This window comes from Medicago sativa, chromosome 6 (assembly GCF_051527215.1).
Source record: "Medicago sativa cultivar Bolivia chromosome 6, Bolivia_mono, whole genome shotgun sequence".
Lineage (NCBI taxonomy): Eukaryota > Viridiplantae > Streptophyta > Magnoliopsida > Fabales > Fabaceae > Medicago > Medicago sativa.
In genome coordinates, this window is record NC_140754.1 from 28,832,642 (window position 1) to 28,855,436 (window position 22,795).

A 22,795-nucleotide genomic window follows, 5' to 3' on the forward strand; every position below is an offset into this window, starting at 1 on the left:
GAAATATGAACCCTTGTTAAACTTTAGAATTCAATATGTACGGCTTACTTGTTCAGCAAGTATACTAGTCCAGTGCAGAAATTTTCTGTTTTTCAGTTTTCTGATTCTCTAAATTTAACTCTGATTTTGTCTTCATCGTCATGTTGAGTGACATTATTAATAAACTTGTCAAAAAAACATTACGCCTATTTTCCTTTTACAGAATATTGATGAGAATGAGATTGGTTAACCTTCAATTGCGAAAGTTCTTCTGTTACTTTCGAAGTCCCTCAAGTGGAAGGGCGAATGTTGAAGTCAATAATGATATGCATTGTCTACTCTTCAAATAACATAACATCTGATGGCCTTACAAACTTGTGGTGAAAAATTACACCAAAACCACCAGATCAGCTTTATAAGAGAGATGCATTAATTTTCTTTGAAGATGAAGCGGGGCAGAGAGCAGTATCAAGCATCGAACATGGGAACAAAGTGGAGTTTATTGTTGTTTTTAGGAACGGTTTCGTTGTGAAGAAAACTACACTTTATATCATATATGACGAACCAATTGGAGAAAAAATAATGCCATGTCAAGAACCGGAAGGAAATGCTATTGTTTCTAGTGTTAGCTCTCGGGAAGTGCAACCCATGGATGAAAATTTTGGCGCTGCTAGTTGTTGTGAATTGATCAAACATAGTTTCATACAATGGATTACAAATTTTATGTGTGGATTAGTGGAGTGCTGGGGATAGACAAGTTGGTCTTGAATCTGTTAATCGGCATGTGCCTTCAGTTTAGTTTTCAATCTGCTGGTACTTTCAAGTAATGATATTTAGCAAAAGATGTATTCATTGGTTAGCACATTATAAAATCATAACTTCGAGGAGATTTCTTATCATGTTTCAATTTCCTTTGATGTCATTGCTGCAATTACTGCCTGAGATTTATGGTTAATTTACTGATTTTGTCGGTCAGTTTTTTCTCTACTTCAGTTTAGTTCATTTTTTGTGCTATTCAATTAGTTTTTTTTTTTTTTTTTTAATTTCAATTGAAAAACTGTTTATCTGTTAAATTGATCCTCTATCAATGAAATGCTATTTTCCCTGCTTTCTTTTACTCATTCCATCCCAAAATATATGTTACTGTAGCACATGCTACTTGAATTCAAAATGCAGTTATTTTTGTATGAAAAGAGAAATTATGACTTGGTTTACAAAATTATCCTTCATTAATGGTATCATCTGAGGCATTTAGGAACATGATATCCAAATCAATTCTCCCCAAATACTAGACAGTGGGTTTCTCATTTGTCCATTCTATACTATTGAAATTTGGAATTACTCAAGGATCATGGTTCTTTCTTTAGTGTTAAATAATGTCAAAACACTACCAATCACATATGTGGCTTTACCAGGCACATAAATAACCAAAACACTGGCAGAAATCTATTTTCTTTCTCCAACAAAGATGTTTTGGGTGGATGGTGTGATTCAGGTAGCATATTTGTAGCTGATGTTGCTTGAATGATATTGATAAATTGGTTTGTCCTTTAATCTTTACAACTATGTATATTTTTTGTTGGTTCAGTATATTTATACCATTCCCATGTTTGAAAGGAAAAAGAAAATCAATGAATTTATTTTGCGAAAAATTTTCACATCCAAAATGTTATATTCATTTCTAGCCACAGAATGTGAGTTCATGTTATGGAATGCATTACTTTTGAGCTATTTCAATGTTGTAATATTTCGGTAAAAAAAGGTTTAATGTCCCTTTGAAGTTTCTATTTATTTAAGTATCATGTCAATGTTATAGTTGACAAAGAGGACCAGACCATTATTGCAATATAGCATTGAAAATATTTAGGTTATCATTCCTTAAAAAAAATGTTTATGTTATCATTCAACGAGAAGATATGTTTGAGGTGAACAGTCGATGGTACTACACCCAAAGACGCCCAGGTTGGTCTACCAAGAATGTAGTTGGATGCAAACTTGCACGGGGAGGAAATGGAAGTGGACGCTCACTATTCGTTCAGAGTTCCCTTCATCGAAAGTTACCGAGAACTCAACGACTCCCCAGGGATGGGTTATTGATCCATCAGCCCAAGTTTCATGAACAATTCTTCATACATAATGTCACATGAGGTCCCTTTGTCAACTAAGGTTTGGGAGACATCATGGCCGGGCATTGCAGCTATGATCACTAGAGGATAGGTCTACCATTTTGTCGTTGTCAAACCCTAGGATAGATCTCTCATGACGCAGGCTCCGCCCATGCTCCTTAATTAGATCAACTACAAGCATTTCAATGATCTTCCTCTTCGCCGTCTCCTTCAGAGGTGTTTTAGGAAGAGGAAGTCCTTTTGTAATCGATCATACTGAGAGACACTTCCTGTTCAACGTCTGGTGGTTGTGGAATCACATGTTTTGTAGAGGTGGAGCGAAATGTTTGTGAGATGAGGAAAGAGCAATGGCAGCGCTTTCTCCAGGAGCAGGAGAAATAATTGTGTTCCTGTTATCGTTCAACAAAGGAGAGAGAGTGAGAGCAGCACAATCTTGCAAGATTCGTACTTCAAAATAGGGATATGTGGCGACATTCTCAAAACGGAAGGAATGAGTTCTAATCATCGAAAAGTGATTTGAGTTCTAATCAAGGATGATTTAGTTACTATACTCGTGTTGTGTTGAACCGGTTCAGTAGAGAAGATGCTTTGATGAGGTTTCCCATGACAGTTACGGTGGTGTACGACGATAACTACAAAACAAACACACGCTTCGACGCTTCCCATAACCTCCTAACCCCAGGCCACCATTTACCGTATTAGAGCAAACTGTATCGCACTTAATCCAAGATAGTTTACTAACTTCCTCGCTGCCCCCTCCATCCCAGAAAAAACAATTAAATGAAGATTAGATAGAAGAAATGATTGAAATATAAAAATAGACTAGGTTAATTAGTTGACATTTTCTAAGACTGAGAATTTGTTAATCATTTGATGTAAATTTTTTTTTTTAAACATCACAATACGTAAAAGCATTTTATAACATATTTTGTGATCATTCATTTTAAGAATTTCAAATTAAAATATTATTCCATAAAAATGTCAAATACTTTAACTTTTAAAGTATTGAATACATAAATTTTCACAAAAACTTAAGATTTAAGTTTTTTAAGGAGTACACCAAAAATATTTATTAACATTTTCCTTATACTTAATAGTTAATACTATTGCAGTTCTTTCATATGTCATGAGCCCTCTGGTATAGACCAAAAAACCATGACTTTGCTGGGATCTGTATAAATAAATTACCAACCAAGTGGATAATGGATATGTAGAAGAAAGAGCATAGTTAAAAAAAATTATATTTTTTAAGAAAGAGCATAGCAACTTTGTTATGTTACTATTGTTTGCATGTTTAAATTGATGATGAATTAGACCGAGTAATTATAGTAAAATTTATACTTTTGAGTTTTTATAAATTAAAAGTGCTACCTAATTTTGTGAAATTGATCGATTACTATGATTCAAAATATGCTAGGTAGCCATGTGTGGCCTATATATATATGATTCTTTATTTTGTATCGTTCTTAATTTCATCGGATGTCTCAAGGACTTACATTTGATTCTTACTTCGCAAGATTTGATGGATTTGTCGAAGATGCAAAAAATTCTGTCTAAATGTAATTGAAAATGTTTATGAAATGTATAAAGCATATCTGATGTAATCCTAACTAAATAATTTTTTTGAAAGAAGAAGGCTAATATCAATGTGATTTCATTATGGGCGAGTTTTAGCATGGGCAATTTTGTCTTACCTGTTATCAACTATACTCTTTGTTATTTGTATTCCAACTTATACCCTTAATTTTTTTTTGGGTTACAACTTATACCCTTAATTCTAAATCATAATTTCACCCCAATTATTTTGCTTATTTCTTTACGGGAGATATATCTTATTTTTCTTACACTCTCGTATAAAAATATAATATCTATTCCCAGCCCCATTCTCAATAATTGTTTTAAAATGAAAACATTCCCTTCCAAATTAAATTTTAAAATCATTTCCGAAAAATAAAAAATTCAAAAAGTGTTCTTTTTATATTAAAATAATATTAATTTTTCAGAAAAAATAAAATAAAATTCCTGTTTTTAGTAAAGCACGTTCTTTGAAAGTAAGCAATATCCCTTGTACAATTTCAAAAAGAAGCACATTAGTTTTTTAATATTAATATCCATCCAAGTTATTTGGTGCGGTAATTGGAACAGAATTTGTACAATTTCAAAAAGGAGCACTTTAGTGGGTAGTAGCTTTCTTTGGGTTCTCTTTTTCTAGTTTGTGAATGTGAGTGCTCTCTAAAGACAGAATTACTACTAAAAAATATTGAGTGGAAAAATAATAATTTTTTAAAATTGTGAACAAATATCGTTGAGCATTGTTTAAACACTTGAAAATATTAATTTTTATATAAAAAATTGTGAAATTATGTCTTTTTTACGTGTTTAACTTGTATTTTTAAGACAAAATTTCATTTTGTGGGTTTCTCAAACAATGTCCTTATGACATTAGTTAGTATTCCACATTTTTAATTGATCTTTTGATCAAGGTGTTTAAGAGCTTCCACAATAGAGACATCTATTTTTAGGTACTTAAATGAATCACGCGTGTTAACATCATTAATTTTCAATTTTTAATAGTAGCATCTAATAAACACTCAATCCCTTCAACCAAGCATCTCGCACAAATTTCTTGAATGAGACTCGTTAATCATTTATCAATAACTCAATATCATTATATTTTAATATTCCAATATTAAAAAAAATGTGGGTCCCACTTAAGATTGAAATGTTTCATTGGGACCTTGATCTCGTTAGATACTCATAATACTTTTTTCTCAATAAAGAGGTACAAAGTCTTAAATGGAGATATTCCAAGTATTGGGTAAAAAGATCTCACCCATCTCCACCCGCTTAGTGCCCTCTCTTTGAATGACTTCGGTTTATGTGGTTTGAAGATCGGTTTATCGGACGTGTCGAGCGAGTTGAATTGGTTGGATAAAGAGAATTGATTAGTTAAAACATACGTAGAATGATATGGATAAAGAGAATTGATGATAAAGGTTGAAGGGGAGAAAAACACAAGAAGGGGGGTTGAATTGTGTTGGACGTTTCTTCGTTTTCTCTAAAACTCAGAACACTTAAGTTCAGAAGCTTGAAGAACAGCTTCTGAATTGGGTGATCAGGAGCGTATGTAGCGGAATAAAAACAGAGAGAGAGGAAAGAAGAAAGACACAAGCAATTATACAGGTTCCTTCCACAAACCGGAAGTAGTCCTATCCCCCTTGCACTTCCAAGGAGAGTTCACTAAAAATGTAATATCTGATTACAATTTCTCAAGCACACAGCAAGAGACTTCCTTTGCTCAAGCACACTTTGCAAGAGTCTTCCTATGCTCAAGAACACAATCAAGAGACTTCTATGCTCAAGCACAACTGCAAGAAACTTCTAACCAAACAAAATTACAAAGAAAATTGTTTGAGGTTGAACACTTGATATACAATCAGTGGTGTTCACAATACAAATCAGATACAACTCTATAAGATTCTAGAATTTCTAAGATATGACTTTAAGAACAGAAATTCTTAGTGAACTTTTGGATGCTGAACAATTTGACAGAGTTTTGGCGCTTTCAAACTATTGTTGAGTCTTGTGTATATTCTTCAAGTATTCACTCCTATTTATAGAGGTGGGAAATGAACGTTCTAAGTGCCATCACATCCAAAAAGAGTCGTTGTTGAAGCTTGATCTTTCACCAATGATTCCTTGCCTGAGTTAGTTATTGTCCTATGAAGGATCAATTTCAAATCCATTCCAGTTGAGAGGGAACATTTCTGCAGGCTTGGTTGTATATTCAGAGCTGTTATCTTGTCTTGTAGCAGAGACACAAAACAGAGTAGTGGAGAAGGTGGTTGGACAGTTGGGACATAGTACAATGTCAACGCTCTTGTTCCTTTTGCAAGCAAATGCCTTCAAATACTTTTGAAATGACCGTTGCAAAGTTCCACTAGTCTTCTGCCATCTTTAGAGGAGTTTCAATCCATGAAACAACTCTTGAATCCTTGAATTCTGCAAATTCAGTTGATCTTCAGCTTCTGGCGAAAATAGCTTCTGATAAGGCAGCTTCTGATGATGTGGCACTTTAGGACCTCTAGTCTTCAGGAGCTTCTAGTCTTCAGGAGCACTTTGCCTTCAGGAGCTTCTAAGCTTCAATCTTGTTGATTCCTTTGCTCTTTATTTGCTCATTCAGAACCTTTGTATGATATAAAATTTTTGTCTATGGTCCTGTACACTTGAACAAATATTAGTAATTCCAATTTTCAATTTTTAATACCTTTTTATCATCAAAACTCTAAAGGTTTATTGTTAAACACATTTTGTTCCAACAAAGGTTAGGGTGACGAAATTTCTGGTCAGAGAGAAAGAGATTTTTGAAAATGAAACAAATTGATTGTTGTTGTGATTTTGTTCGATATTTGAAGGTTACGGGCGATGAAGGTTAAGGGAAGAGGAAAAGAAAAAGAGATCTAAAAGTGAACAATTGTTCTTGACATTGCTATTGTTATTCTGTTCGTTATTTGAAGGTTATGGATGATGAATTTTTTGGAAAAGGAAACAAATCAACTGAAGGTTAAGGATGATGAATTTTCTTGACAAAGCAGTGGCGCAAATGCATTAGGTTTCCTTTCTCTTCCCCGTTAACTTAAACTTATATTTCTTTGGGTTTTGGCTAAAATTGGGCCTGCATCCATTTTGGTCCAGTGTAGGAGTAAGATTGGTTGTATCTGAGTATAATTATGTATCACTATTACTTTTCTTGCTACATGAGTTTCTCATGCACCCTATATTTTTAAACGAAAATATCTTTGGTTCAGATTATATTCTCCGAACACTTTTTTTTTAGAGATTTTGGGATTATAAATTCCAAAATATGCAAACCTCATAAGCAACAATCATAATATCTCTTATTTCAACAATTTTGAACTTTGCTTAAAAACAAGCAAAAAACAAAGTAAAAAATTCATAAGACATGTCAAATAAAATCATAAAAATACCACAGACAATCCCCAGCTATGCCCATCCATGCCCCATCAAGGTGCTCCACCTATATATGCTTGATGTGCCATTTCCAGTTTTGTAGAAAAAATGGTCAATTTTCCCTGCAGATCTCTTTACAATCTTCAAGCTTGAACTTCTTCAGAAGCTCATTAGTATATTTTGATTGATGAACATAGACTCCATCTTTGCATTGATTGATTTAAATTCCAAGAAAGAACTTCAATTCACCCATCATGCTCATTTCAAACTCATCCTGCATTAACTTAGAGAATTCTTTGCGGAGAGATGCATTAGTAGAACCAAATATTATATCATCAACATAGATTTGCACAACTAAGATATCTTTCTCAAATGTCCATCTCAAGAGTGTTGTGTCAACATGACCTCTTGTAAATCAGTTTCAATTAGGAAATTACTTAGTTTATCATACCAAGCTCTAGGAGCTTGTTTCAGATCATATAGTGATTTCTTGAGTTTATAAACATGGTCAGGATACTTCAGATCCTCAAAACCTGGAGGTTGTTTGACATACGCTTCTTCAGAGATAACACCATTGAGAAATGCACTCTTAACATCCTTTTCATATATATAATGCAATGATTAACTGCATAAGATTGAAGTAACCTGATTGCTTCCAATCATGTAACTGGAGCAAATGTTTCAGTATAATCAATGCCTTCATGTTAACTATAACCTTGTGCAACAAGTCTAGCTTTGTTTCTGAGTACTTCAACCTGTTCATTTAGATTGTTTCTGAACACCCATTTTGTTCCAATAATGTTCTTATGCTCAGGCTTAGCTAACAGATCCCACACATCATTTCATTGAAATTGATTGAGTTCTTCTTGCGTAGCTACTATACAACCATCATCTGAAAGTGCTTCATCTATGGTAGCAGGTTCTATTACTGATAAAAAACCCAACATGGAATCTTCTTGTCTGAAATATGATCTTGTTCTTCTGGGAACCTCTTTAATTCCAATAATTAGATCCTCTGGATGTGAAGACTTGTACTTGTAAGTATTCTTGGATTGAGTAGCTTGCTGAGAACCATCTTGAGCTTCATCAGAAGCTTCCTATTTATGAGTGTCTGGATTAGGTTCAGCTTCTGGACTTTCATCAGATTCTGGAATCTGGTCAAGTTCTGATAACTGTATATCTGGAAAACTTTCAACTAGCTCCGAAATTTCATATCCAGGCTCCTTGTCATCAAATTTGATGTGCATTGATTCTTCAACACATTGCGTTTCTGAATTATGCACTTTGTATGCCTTGGATCTTTCAGAGTAACCTAGAAAGATTCCTCTTTTAGCCTTGACATCAAATTTCTTTAGATAAACTTTGTTATTTAGAATGTAACATGTACATCCAAATTGATGAAAGTAAGTGATATTAGGTTTTCTTCCATTAAATTGTTCTTATGTTGTTTTGTCCAATATAGGTCTAATGTAGATTCTATTTTGAACATAACATGTTGTGTTTACTGCTTCTGCCCAAAAATGTTTGGCCAAATTATTTTCATGAATCATGGTTCTAGCCATTTCTTGTAAAGATCTATTCTTTCTCTCTACAACCCCATTTTGTTGTGGAGTTCTAGGATAAGAGAATTCATGGACAATTCCATATTTTTCACAAAAGGTTTCAAATGGCTCATTTTCAAACTCTCCAGCATGATCACTTCTAACTTTTGAGATTTTCAATTCTTTTTCAGACTGTATTTGAGTGTAGAAGTTACTAAACACATCTTATGCATCATCTTTAGTTCTAAGGAATTTAACCCAATTCCATCTACTGTAATCATCAACAATGACAAATCCATATTTACTTCCATAAATATATGCAGTGCTAACTGGTCCAAATAAATCAATATGAAGTAGTTCTAAGGGTTTGGAGGTTGAAAAAATGTGTTTAGATTTGAAAGATGATTTAACAATTTTTCCCTTCAGGCACGCACCACAAAGTGCATCTGAATGTTAATCAAAGTCAGGTAAGCCTCTGACCAGTTGTAACTTACTAAGCTTAGAGATTAATCTCTAGTTAGCAAGTCCCAACCTTCTGTGCCACAACCATTTCTTATCATTCACTAATAGAAGATAAACTACCTTCTGATCATCCAGTTCTGAGAAATTAATTTTATACACATTGTTTTTCCTCTTTAGGTGTACTTAAAGATAAACTATTGATGAGTCAATAATTACTGATTTTAATATATTATTTGAGTCAGTTTTATTTAGATTTTATTCGTTTTTATTTCCTTTTTAGAACTATTTTAATTCAATTGTAAGTTATTTAATTTCAGGAACAAATATTCTAAAGATTGAGTCTTGGAGCAAAATAAAGGAGATTTGGAGTTTATTCAGGTCAAAAATATGAAGATCTTATACAAAAATATCTTGTGCTAAAAGTTTGAAGATCCTTCACCAAGAATAAAAGCATGGTGCCCCCATATTGCCTTTTGCTGCTTTTGCTTCTTCGACAAGCTGCCTATTTTAGTTATTTATGACCTAAAACCCATGGTTTCTTGTACAACACTTTAGTGATTTATTTCTTAAGGCTTGAGTCATTGTTAGGCTATAAATAGAGCAGCCATCAAATATGTATAATCATCTTTTGTTCTTGGAAATAATAAGTGACAATTGTTTCTTTTAATAAAAGTTCTTTATTTTATTTTATTTTATGTTTTTCTTCTTCTTCTCTTCTATGTCTACAATGAACATGAGTGAGTAGACTCTTCTTGTCTTGGGATTGTTGGATGAGTCTAATGACCTAATCCTAATCAAACCAAGCCTCGAACCCTAATTTTATGTAAATCTATTTTCTAATCTAATTTCCCCCTTATTATAATGAATTAACAAGTATCAAACTCATAATGTGACAGTGGAGGGTTAGTACTTGTTAATTCATCATCATAAATATCAAAGCGAAGCATCGAAAGAAGAAGTTTTGATATTGGAACAAGTGAAATTAGACAAGGATTGCGAAACATGAGAATAATATAGCAAACCTTGAGACAATAAAGTTTCGTTCTTCAAGGATTCCAATAGCAATCAACCATGAGAATAGACGTGGTTGCTAGAGGAACACACTCATTGAAACCGAAAGGAGATGTGATAGGCTAAAGAGAAACTTGTCTTTAGAAAATAGTTCCAACATAAAGTTCTAGGTTTAGGGTTTGGTTTGTGAAAGATTTGTCACCATGATGAACCAATAATCTCAAGACGCCTTTTATTATTATTATTATTATTATTATTATTATTATTATTATTATTATTATTATTATTATTATTATTATTATTATTATTATTATTATTATTTTCTAAACCTTTAAAAATCCCAACTTTATAATCTAACTCTCTTATAATCATTCATAATAGTTAATTGAATTCGACAACTCCTTGTCGGAACGATACTCTTTTATTACTACATCGGTAAACCCTGCACTTGCGGATTTACTACATCAACTACTCATCTTTAATTACTCCTTGTGGGGCAAAGCAGCAACAAGAATGCCTCTGATCTCGTGATGTTTCTTGTACAACTTCTTCTAAGTAGCAATGTGTTTCTATCTATCAACAACAACTTCTTATTCATCTAACACCAAGTCACCAACACCATCTTGAAGCACATCCCAAAGTTCTTCATCTAGACTCATAATGTGACTATACATTTTAGTTTTCCACCAAGAGAATGTCTCAGAATCTCCATTAAACATAAGAGGCTTGTTGGAACCAGATGACTTATCATCAGAAGTACCATAATCATATGCTACAACATTATGACCAAAACTTGAACCTTCAAAAGTTGACATGTTTTTTCTGAATTGTGTTAGTTTTTTCTTATTTATAAACTAAGCCCAATGTTCAGAGTTAGATAGAGTTTAGAGTCTTATGCATCGGATAAAGTGTAGAGATAGAGAGAAGAGAAAAACACAGAGCAATTATACAGGTTTCCTCCACAATCCAGCAGTAGTCTTGTCCCCATTGCACTTCCAAGGAGAGTTCACTAAAATCAATATCTAATTTCAATTGCTCAAGTACAAAAGCAAGAGACTTCAAACTATTCAAGCGCAAAAGCAAGAGGTTTCCTATGCTCAAGCACACAAGCAAGAGACTTCATATGCTCAAGCACAAAACCAAGAGAATTCTAATCAAACAGAATTACATAGAAAATTGTTTGAGGTTTGAACACTTGATATACAATCAGTGGTGTTCACAAATACAAATCAGATACAGACTCTTAAGACTTTAGAATTCCTAATATATGAAAGTTGTTAAGAAAGTCTAAGTGAACTTTGATGTGAAAACAATTCAGTAGAGTTTTGGCACTTGTAAATTGTTCTTGAGTCTCTTACAATCTTCAACTCTTCACTCCTTTATATAGAGGTGTGAAAGAGACATTGTTGATTGCCAGCACATCAAAAGAGTCGTTCTTGAAGCTTGATCATCACTAATGATCCGTTGCTTGATTTGGTTATTGTCCTAGGAGGGAACAATTTTAAATTCATTCCTTGAATAGAGAATAACCAGCGTAGACACAGTTGTTATCTTGTACTACTGCAGACATGAAGAGTGCAGTAGTGGTTGTACAATTGTACTATGTCCTTTTTATGCACTCCTAAGTGGATAAGCATCCAATGCCTTCCAATTCCTCTGCAATAGTTGTTGCTCCAGGTTTCCATTCCTTCTGCAATGACGTGTCTTAGAATAACAAACTTTAACTAACTGCAGCTTCCAGTCTTCAAACTCTGATGAACTTCAGCTTCAGAGGATCTTCAGACTCTCTGATGAAGGTAGCATCTAGCAGTCAGCTTCTGATGGTCTTCAGACTCTGGCAGTCTTCACACTCTGTCTTGCAACATAAGCTTCCTTTGTGGATTCCTTTGCTCTCTTTTGTTCTTTCAGAACCAATACTTGACTTATAAATTTTTGTCTATGGTCCTGCACACTTGAACAAATATTAGCAATTCCTATTGACATTTTAATACCTTGTTATTATCAAAACTTAAAGGTGGTAATGTTAAACACATTTTTTTCCAACAATGTTTGGCCTAACCTCTCTTTAAAAATGTAGAGAAGTTGACAAAAAAAAAACCGGGTCAAACGGTATCTTAATTTCCCACAACGGCAGTGTAGAATCAACTGAATCTGGGAGAAAAATTGGAAAATAGTTAAAAATAAAAAGTTGGAAAATATTATAAAAAATTGGTGAGGTGGCACTCAACCAAGCAATGCTAAAAATAATTATATGCATTAGCGTAACAAAAAAACAGACAGACGTACATAAATTATTACTCTGAATGCTAATGTGTGTGTGTCTATATTCGCGAGGTTGAAGAAAGGAAATAAAAATATTTGGTATCATTAAATGACAGCATGAATAAAAATATTTGTGAGGTTGTGATGTTTAAACGATATTGAAATTAACTATATAAGTGATAAAAAAGATAATAAAATTTCTTTGAAAAAAGATAATAAAATTAAATGGTGCCTCCTTGAAAAAAAAATTAAATGGAACAGTTAAAAAAAATAAAATAAAATAAAATGGAAGAAAAAACATATTGAAATATAATATTAAAGAATAAAAGAAAAGGTTCCCAACGTGAGTTGAAAAGAGGTGCTTGTGAAATAAGTTGTCGAGAAGTAGTTTTTTGAAGTAGCATTCAACAACTTTGGGCCAAAGCTCATTCCATTCAATTTAATGCATTCAAAAAAAGTACTTTTTTTAGTAAGTACTTAATTGATATTGTGTTTGGCCTAACTTCTCCTTAAAAATGTAGAGAAATTGAAGAAAAAAAACGGGTCAAACGGTACCATAATCTCCCACAACGGTGGTGTAGAAGCAACTGAATTTGGGAGAAAAAATTGTAAAATAGTTAAAAATAAAAAAATTGAAAAATAGTTAAAAGTTATAAAAAATAAAAAAAAATAGAAAATAGTTAAAAAAAATTGGTGAGAAGGTAAAAATAGAAATTCATAAGGCATTGGTGAGGTGACACTCAACCAAAGCCATGAATTATTGAATTACCAAATTTCCGCTCCTAGGGGCAAAAGTGGAAATTCATATGGAATTAATTTCTACATATAGTATATAGATTATTATTAATATTTTTACGAGTTAAAAAAACTTTAAGTTTGTGAGATTTTTTGAGTTAGCGGAGAACAAATTAGATACGGTGGCTGCCATGTTTGCGAGAGGGTGGGGTGTTAATATGGGGAGACTTGGAAGTGGCACTGGGGTTATTTGCGTGGGAAGAGAAGTTGTTGGGGGAGTGTATTGTTCGCATTTATATCTTCTCTTTTCAGGTTGACCGTGTTGATAAATGGATTTGGAAGTTACATACTTCTAACTGTTACGTTATTAGTTCTGCTTATTATTTTTTAACAGAAACGAAACATGATAGATATTAACAGCATAATAATAACAATTTCTTGTGGCTGAAAGCGGTGCCTCTAAAAGTGTTGATTTTTGCTTGGCGTCTCTTTCTTAATCGGATTCCTACTAGAGATAAAATCTTCCAAAGAAGGGTATTACTAATATCTGAACAAGGTTGTGTTGCTAACTGCGGTTCGAATGAGGATAGCACTTATTTATTACGTGTAGTTTCTTTGGTTTTTTGTGGAAGCTTATCGCCGGTTGACTTGGTCTCTCAACAGTTTTTCATTGTCAGTTTTTCGAGCACTTGCATCAGTTTAGTGGCTTGCGGGGTTCTTCCAAGAAGACAATTGAGTCCATGCACATTATTTTGCTGTCAGTTGTTTGGACAATATGGAAATAACAAAATAATAGATTTTTTCAAAAAAAAAAAAAACATGACAACTTGCTTGTGTTAGGTGAAAGGGTAAAGCTTCAGTCATTTTGGTGGTTGAAATCAAAATATGCTAATTTTGATTTTGATTATCAAATATGGCGGCGGTGTAATATCCCGCCTGTCAGTATCGGTATATTACCTGTGATCGTGCCAGAGGAATTAAAATCATGGAAAAGTAATTTAATGGAAAATAATTCATGACATGTCAGCTTAATACGGATAAAGTATCAGTGTGGTATTAAACACGCTTAAGGCAGGGGCAAAATGGTAATTTATCGTGGGAAGGATATTTATTTGGTTTTACCCAAAAATATCTCATTTCCCTTATCCATTTATCTCTCTTCAAATGTTGGGAAGAAATTTCTCTCTTCCTTCTCTCTTCTCTCACGCCACTCTCCCTCTTCTCCCTCTCCATCAAATCTTCCAAATCTTTCTCCTCCCATGGCAAGCTTCTAAGTTATGTTCCTCCAAGATTATTCTAAGCTAAGGAAAGCTTGTACCTTGCTTGATTTCTTTCCTATCTCCTCTTTAGAAGTTAGGGTTTTGGTTATATTGGAAGAGGAAGCTTGATCTTGTGCAAGATGTGGTTCCTCCATGAACAAAGAAGATAGCTTGAGGTTGAATTGAAGAGCTAAGGCTATGGTTCTTGGTTCAACAAAGGATTTAGGGTTTGATGATGGAGTGGTAAGTTGAAAGAGAAAACTTAAGGATTGATAAGCAACAAGGATCATGGTGCTTTGGTTGCAAGAAAGAACATCAAGATGGATTGGTTTGAGCAAAGGAAGCAAATGGAACAAAGCTAGGGTTTTGGCTTGGTTGGGCTTGCAACTTTGTGAAGCTTCAAGAACTTGTTTAGGTGAGTTCCATAGATAGTTTTCCCACCCTTTGGGATCATGATTATGCCTTGATAGATTAATATGAATAGCATGAATTTTTCTAGGGTTTTCAAGTATATGTTAGTTGCCCCTTTTCTTGCCATGCATACTAAAAATGTTTATACTTGCCAAATGATTGTTTTACAAGTATTCAATGATCAAATATGTACCAATATGCTTAGAGACACTTGGTTTGAGGATTTTGGGCTTAAAATACTATTTTTACAAGTTCTGGACTGTCATAACTTGCCACAGCGAGCTATTACTCGCCATGGCGAGCAAAATGGCAGTTCTGGAGGTTTGCTCGCAACCAACTCGCAGTGGCGAGTCATGTAACTCGCAATGGCGAGTAAGGGAACTCGCAGTGGCGAGTAAGTGGTGCCTTCTGGTACTGCTTGCTCGTTCTGGCAGATTCAGTGTTTTCCGTTCCGGATCTTTTGTGCAGTCTTTTTATAGAAGTAAACCCCACAAACCAAGGTCCTAAATGATGATCATTGTAAGCAAGATTTCTATGATAAAGAAGCAAGTATTAAGCATGTTAGTAAGGCATGGCATATGAGAGAACTAGTCAGGAATCGGGTAGCAAGTTATCCATAAGCAAGGGAAAACTAGAGCCTCGACATAGTCGTCGAGAACTAGCTAGTTAGCAAGAATTCCTAGTATGATAAGACGAGAAGTGTGTTATTTTTGCACATGATTAAGAGTAAGATAGCAAGCATGAATAAGTAAGACTTTACCACTAATCGGATCGATCAAGGTTCCGAGGTAAACATGTATGTATGATTAGGTTTAACCTAAATGAATGACAAGTCCATGACATGAATAAGTAGGTGGCATGTCTCTTGTAATCCATGAAGGTATGGATTCAAGGGGTTCTCATCATGAGAACGATTCAAGCAGTAAGGGACCCGCATGTCACCGAAAACGCAAGACTAAGATTATAACCGCATGTCGGTGTTCGTGTCTCTTGTTATCCATGAAGGTATGGATACAAGAGGTTCTCGACACAAGGGGAACGATTCAAGCCGCAAGGGACCCGCACGACACCGAGGGAGTCTGATGTACGTACATCGGTCATGATGGGATTGTACTCGGGGTTACTCCACCCGGGACTCTCCGTAAAATGAACCAAGATAATGATTGTTTGTTCAACGCTAACATAATAATGAATGAACTTATGTACGATTATGATTCTCATGATTATGATTATGTTATGACATGTAGAATGATTCCATGCAAGATCATGTAAGAACAAGAGCATTAGGTGCTACAAGCAAGTACAAGGCATGGAATAGAATAGATAATGAACATGATACCGATGACGATCTTAGGTTCCCCTAATCGTCTGGTTTAGAATCGGGCCATGATTATTATATGTTTAGGCCTCGATACGTAGAGCGTATCCTTGGCAATGCGGTCCTAGATTTTCCCCTCGACCGCCATGACACATATAGGAAGTGAAGCCTATAACAAGTGAGATAAGCCTATGACGGGTCTAGCATGCACTACCGTCTAGGAAGCATGACCACACACGTATAATCAACCGTCAGGTTGTATTGTAGACACGTGGTGACAGTAGGTTTCCCCTGAGGTTACCTATAGCCTAGGATTTAGAGGAACTCACTGAGACATTATGTCTCATCCCAATCCTTATTTGATTCAGATATCAGGTTGGACGTCAAGGTAGTAGCCGGATGGATATTTCAGCAAGAGATCGTTCGTACCTGAAGCATGAAGAATATGGATCTCAAGGATGTATTTATTTTAAATAAGATAAGATATGATGTATTGATATTGTACGAACGTGTTTTGTTGTATATAAATTCATTCGAAGTTTTTATGTTGTATATTTTAATGTATCCAATACTAAATTCATCGCACGTGCTAGACTTTCTAGATACGTCTAGTATGGGTGTTACAGGCGGAGTCCTTTAACTTGCTTAAACTCATTTTTTTAGCTTGTTGTTCTGTTTTTTTTCTTTTTGTTTTTGCGCCTTATTAGCATTGTACAGGATTGTTTGAAGTGATAACTTTCTTTAAAGTGTGTAATAATGTGAGAGGTCTTAACTCAACCCATCCCTGACGCTAAGCCAAACACTAACTTTAATTGATTGCTATTAGAAGAAAATATTCCAATTGCTTCTTACTTTTATGTTAAACAAACACTAACTTTAATTAATTGTTATTAGAATATAATATATAAATGATAAATTTCCTTAAGAGTAATGCTATAAAAAATTATAATTCTCCCATTTCATTTACAAGGTTATCCATTGCAAGGAAAAAATCTGCTAGCAATTGAGATCCTATCCAACTTAAGTGGAATTATGTGAGAGGTCTTAGCATTATCCGTTGTTGTCCACATAGTTTGGCGGGTGGCATTATCTTCCAGTTTTCTACCCCAAAAGAAACGATTGTCATATTGAAATTGTAGTATTTATTTTTATCTTTAAATTTAATCTATGTTGTTATAATATTTTTTAAATTAAAAATACAGTAATCATATGCATTAATTTATCATTACCTAAAAAAATACTCTTTTAAATTTTTTGAAAGATATCTCCATTTTCAATCATATTTTCCACCTCCTCAAAGCATTCACTTCCCTTCCCCGGGAAAGTCACAAACGAGATACCTTAATCCAATATGAAGTCTGACATAATTAGCAAGCCTATTGAGGGAAGAAGTTTTTACAATCACAAGTAGTGTAATTTTGTCAGCAACATAAATAGTTAAACAATAATTTTCACATTTTTTCAGCGTATTTAGTTTGTTTTTGTGATTTCGTAGTCTTTGCACGATTCTGTTTGTTTTGACTTACCGCTTTTGTGCAGTGTGATTTTTGATTTCCCGTCTTAGTGCTGCGTTTACTTGATTTAGATTGAAAGATTTGCTTTGAACATGAATATTTAATAAATGACTTTTGCATAAAAAATTATCGAAAGGTGATTAATTATCTCTCATGTGCCGTGCTTCTCCGTCTGTTCGTTCAATTGACTTGACTTACACTTTGAAAGATATTTTCTTTAATTTGATCTTTCCACACCAGTATTTAAATGCATGTTCCTTCTCTATTCCCACATAATAACTATCAAACTCAAACAAAACTAAATAGCATAAACCATTTTCTTCTAAACCAAATGAAGTCTTTTTCTTTGTTGTCACCTCCACTTTTATACCGTCATCTCCTTTTTCTGCTTACCTTAAATTTAATGTGGTTTGGTCCAAACAAAATTAGGGCAGTGGCTGCAATAGGACACCAAACTGATCATTTGGCATTGCTCAAATTCAAAGAATCAATAACTAGTGACCCATACAAAGCTCTTGAATCTTGGAATTCTTCCATCCATTTCTGCAAGTGGCATGGAATCACATGCAGCCCCATGCATCAACGAGTTACAAAGTTGAGCCTAGAAAGATATCAGTTACATGGATCTTTATCTCCCCATGTTTGCAATCTCACTTTTCTGAAAACTCTCGACATTGGAGACAACAACTTCTTTGGAGAAATTCCACAGGAGTTGGGTCAGTTGCTGCATTTGCAACAAATTTTTCTCAGCAATAACTCTTTTGTAGGTGAGATTCCTACAAACCTGACATATTGCTCCAATCTCAAATTATTGTATTTGAGTGGGAACCATCTCATTGGTAAAATACCAATTGAAATCGGCTCTTTGAAAAAGCTTCAAGCAATGTCTGTTTCGAAGAACAATTTAACCGGAGGAATCCCTTCATTCATAGGAAATCTTTCATGTTTAACAAAACTCTTAGCTTCTCGTAACAAATTTGAGGGAGATATTCCACAAGAAATATGTTTCCTCAAACACTTGAAAATTTTAGGCGTGGGTGTGAACAATTTGTCCGGTAAGATTCCTTCTTGTCTTTATAATATCTCATCACTAATTGGTCTCGCAGTATCAGAAAATAACTTTCATGGCTCTTTTCCACCCAACATGTTCCACACCCTCCCCAATCTTCAAATATTCGAATTTGGAGTAAATCAATGCTCAGGTCCAATCCCTATTTCGATTGCAAATGCTTCTGCCCTACAAATATTAGACTTAGGAAACAACATGAATTTAGTTGGACAAGTTCCAAGTCTAGGGAATTTACAAGATCTTTACGATCTAAATTTGCAAGGAAACAAATTAGGTAACATTTCAACTACGGATTTAGAGTTTTTAAAATCTTTGACAAATTGCAGTAAACTACATGTGCTTTCGGTATCTAATAATAATTTTGGAGGTCATTTGCCAAATTCCATAGGCAATTTATCCACTGAACTTAAACAACTACTTTTGGGGGGTAATCGGATATCAGGAAAAATTCCTGCAGAATTAGGATGTCTAGATGGCTTAATTCTCTTGACCATGGATTATAACTTCTTTGAGGGAATTATTCCAACTACTTTTGGGAAGTTCCAAAAGATGCAGCTATTATCTTTGAAGGGAAACAAGTTGTCAGGAGATATTCCACCCTTCATAGGCAATCTCAGTCAATTGTTTGATTTAGAATTAGATCATAATATGTTTCAGGGAATTATTCCTCCAAGCTTAGGAAACTGTCAAAATTTACAATATCTAGATCTTTCTCATAATAAGCTTAGAGGAACCATACCTGTAGAGGTTTTAAATCTTTTTTCTTTATCAATCTTATTGAACTTGTCACATAACTCTTTGAGCGGTACCTTACCAAGAGAAGTGGGTATGTTAAAGAATATTGAAGCATTAGATGTCTCTGAGAATCATCTATCTGGTGATATCCCGAGAGAAATTGGTGAATGTACAAGCTTGGAATATATTCATTTGCAAAGGAACATCTTCAACGGAACAATACCATCCTCTTTGGCTTCTCTAAAAGGTCTTCGATATTTAGACCTTTCAAGAAATCAATTGTCTGGATCAATTCCTGATGGTATGCAAAATATCTCTGTTTTAGATTATTTGAATGTTTCTTTTAACATGTTGGAAGGAGAGGTTCCAACAAATGGTGTATTTGGAAATGCAACCCAAATAGAAGTGATTGGAAACAAAAAGCTTTGTGGAGGTATTTCCCACCTGCATCTACCACCATGCCCTATCAAGGGTAGGAAACATGCAAAACAACACAAGTTCAGGTTGATAGCAGTGATTGTTAGTGTGGTTTCTTTTATTCTCATACTTTCATTTATCATAACTATCTACATGATGAGGAAAAGAAATCAAAAGAGATCTTTTGATTCACCAACAATTGATCAACTAGCTAAGGTTTCATACCAAGAATTACACGTAGGAACCGATGGATTCTCGGATAGAAACATGATCGGATCAGGAAGTTTTGGTTCCGTATACAAAGGAAATATTGTTTCAGAAGATAATGTTGTTGCAGTAAAAGTCTTGAACCTCCAGAAAAAGGGAGCTCACAAGAGTTTTATTGTTGAATGTAATGCACTCAAAAATATTCGACACCGAAATTTGGTTAAGGTTTTAACATGTTGTTCTAGCACAAATTTCAAAGGTCAAGAATTTAAAGCTCTAGTTTTTGAATACATGAAAAATGGAAGCTTAGAACAGTGGTTACATCCTGAGACTATGAATGCAAATCCTCCAACAACATTGGACCTTGGTCATAGATTAAACATCATCATCGATGTTGCTTCTGCATTACATTATCTTCATCGAGAATGTGAGCAATTAGTCCTTCATTGTGATCTAAAGCCAAGCAATGTCCTTCTTGATGATGACATGGTTGCTCATGTGAGTGATTTTGGCATAGCAAGACTTGTCTCAACCATTTCTGGTACCTCTCATAAGAATACTAGCACAATCGGAATAAAAGGAACAGTTGGTTATGCTCCACCGGGTATGTTTTAAATTCTTGAATCTTCCAATGTTTTTTTGAATCTTCATATGTTTCAGCGTAGATATATATAATACCTTTTGTTACATATTTTAGAGTATGGGATGGGTTCAGAAGTATCCACTTGTGGTGACATGTATAGCTTTGGAATCCTTATGCTGGAAATGCTTACCGGAAGAAGACCCACTGATGAACTTTTTGAAGATGGTCAAAATCTGCATAACTTTGTTACAATTTCATTTCCTGGCAATCTTATAAAGATTTTGGATCCACATCTTTTACCAAGAGCTGAAGAAGGAGCAATAGAAGATGGAAATCATGAGATTCTCATTCCAACTGTACAGGAGTGCTTAGTTTCACTTTTTAGGATTGGACTTCTTTGTTCATTGGAATCACCAAAAGAAAGAATGAATATTGTGGATGTCACTAGAGAGCTTAGCACAATCCAGAAGGTCTTTCTAGCTGGTGAGATGAACTGATATTCTTATATGTTTATTTGAATCATAACTAACTCATTAATTGCCAAACTACAATTATATAATGGTAATATAATGGCCTTCTTGATTTTAATTTCAGGTTTTGAACAAAATTTCTAAGTCAATTGTGGAAAGAGAAGTTATGGAGCATAATGTACTTTGGGTGGTCAGCTGGAATCGCATGTGGCAATGCTTAGTTTATTAGTTTGTTATTCTCTGAATTCTAGTAGAAACATACTAGTTGCTATAAATAAACAATGTTGCTTGTATTGCTTTCTAATTGAATGAAGTGAGAATTGTTAATTCTCCCATATTTATCTTCATTCTCATAAGAATTGTCATTGTAGTTGATTCAATGGGTGTCGATTTAATCAAATCTTTATTAAAATTATGTGTTTAATTCATGTGAAATGATTTTACTTCTTACTATATTACTAGATATGAAGGAGTTACTTCCATGGAGGTTAGAATCAAACTTTATTTTAAACTCTAAAGTTAATCATGTTAATCATAAAAAATAGAAGATCAATACCTGAATTTATGATCCGATATTATTGATGTGATATATCGTTCTAGATGAATACACATATATCCTCAGTGAGAGAACCCTTTGTTATTGTCTCTATCTCCTTGTGATGATGGGATGTTAATAAGAACGACATCTACTAGTTTGAGTGACCTAAGGACCATAACCTCTTTATTTATAACTCGATTATGGTTAATTATTAGTATTTCTATTTTATCTCATCATAAAAATAGAATTACCCTTTTAGTCTCTAGTATTTACACATTAAAGGCTCACACCCTGTTGTTATTCGTTCCACGTCTCCCATTACTTCATTGGATGAGAAGTCACTTAAATCTGGATGTGCAGCAGCTGCTGCTTCTCTTGCTTCCCAGATGGCTCTCTCGATTTTATCGATGTCTTAGTCGAATAGCAAGGTACCTGAATCTACACCATGCATAAAATAGCTCGCAAGGTAATTGAAAAACGCTTGCGAAAGAGAATTAGACTACCTAACAAAAAGAAAATTATTTATAAATATATATATATATATATATATATATATATATATATATATATGTAACTTCCTAGAATCTAACCTAATCGACAAACTAACATAAACTACCCCTAAAAAAATTGATACATACAAATAAAAATTAATCCTAATATAAAAAGAGAAAATAAAACCTAAATATTTACAAAATAAATTAAGCCAATTACCTTGTCGAAATATTAACAATTCTCAACAACGGAGCCAAAAAGTGTGTGCATGATCGAAATAAATATACCCTAGAGAGAACAAGAGAAGGAGGAAAATTATCTGCCTTAAAAGGTTGATGCGTGTGCGCATGGTCTCAATTTATAGTACATTATTATTAAAGTCTCCATTTATAGTGCATCAACGTATTTAGGTTCTCCATTTATAGTGCATCATCAACATAGGTTATAATGAATTCTGCGTTGTGCTTTCCTCATCTGTTTTTCAATTGCAGCTAAATGTGGCGATATCTTGTATTCTGTTTGCAGTTCTTCCACTGGTGATATTGCCGCCAGTGGGGTTGATCGCACTGTGTCTGTGAACACTTCAAAAACAATTCTGCAATCACGATTTATCATTGTGTTTTGTGAACTTGTGACATATTTAACCTATGTAAACATGGTGTAGCCTAACTATGCTTCATAAATCAACTCATATA

At 34.1% G+C, this 22,795-nt stretch overlaps 1 protein-coding gene across 2 annotated transcripts; it reads left to right on the forward strand.

Annotated features, from left to right (window-relative positions):
- The first annotated feature begins 17,859 nt into the window (after positions 1–17,859).
- Positions 17,860–21,482, forward strand: LOC146914358 (LRR receptor-like serine/threonine-protein kinase EFR). 2 transcript variants are annotated; one of them, XM_085717207.1, is made up of 3 exons: positions 17,860–20,621; positions 20,715–21,083; positions 21,195–21,482. In XM_085717207.1, the coding sequence occupies exons 1-3, from the start codon at positions 17,921–17,923 to the stop codon at positions 21,212–21,214; spliced, it is 3,090 nt and encodes a 1,029-aa protein (XP_085573333.1). In that variant the 5' UTR covers positions 17,860–17,920; the 3' UTR covers positions 21,215–21,482. The 2 variants fall into 2 exon arrangements, with proteins under 2 accessions (XP_085573333.1, XP_085573334.1); XM_085717208.1 differs by lacking the exon at positions 21,195–21,482 and having other exon boundaries at positions 20,715–21,145.
- The last annotated feature ends 1,313 nt before the right edge of the window (positions 21,483–22,795 follow it).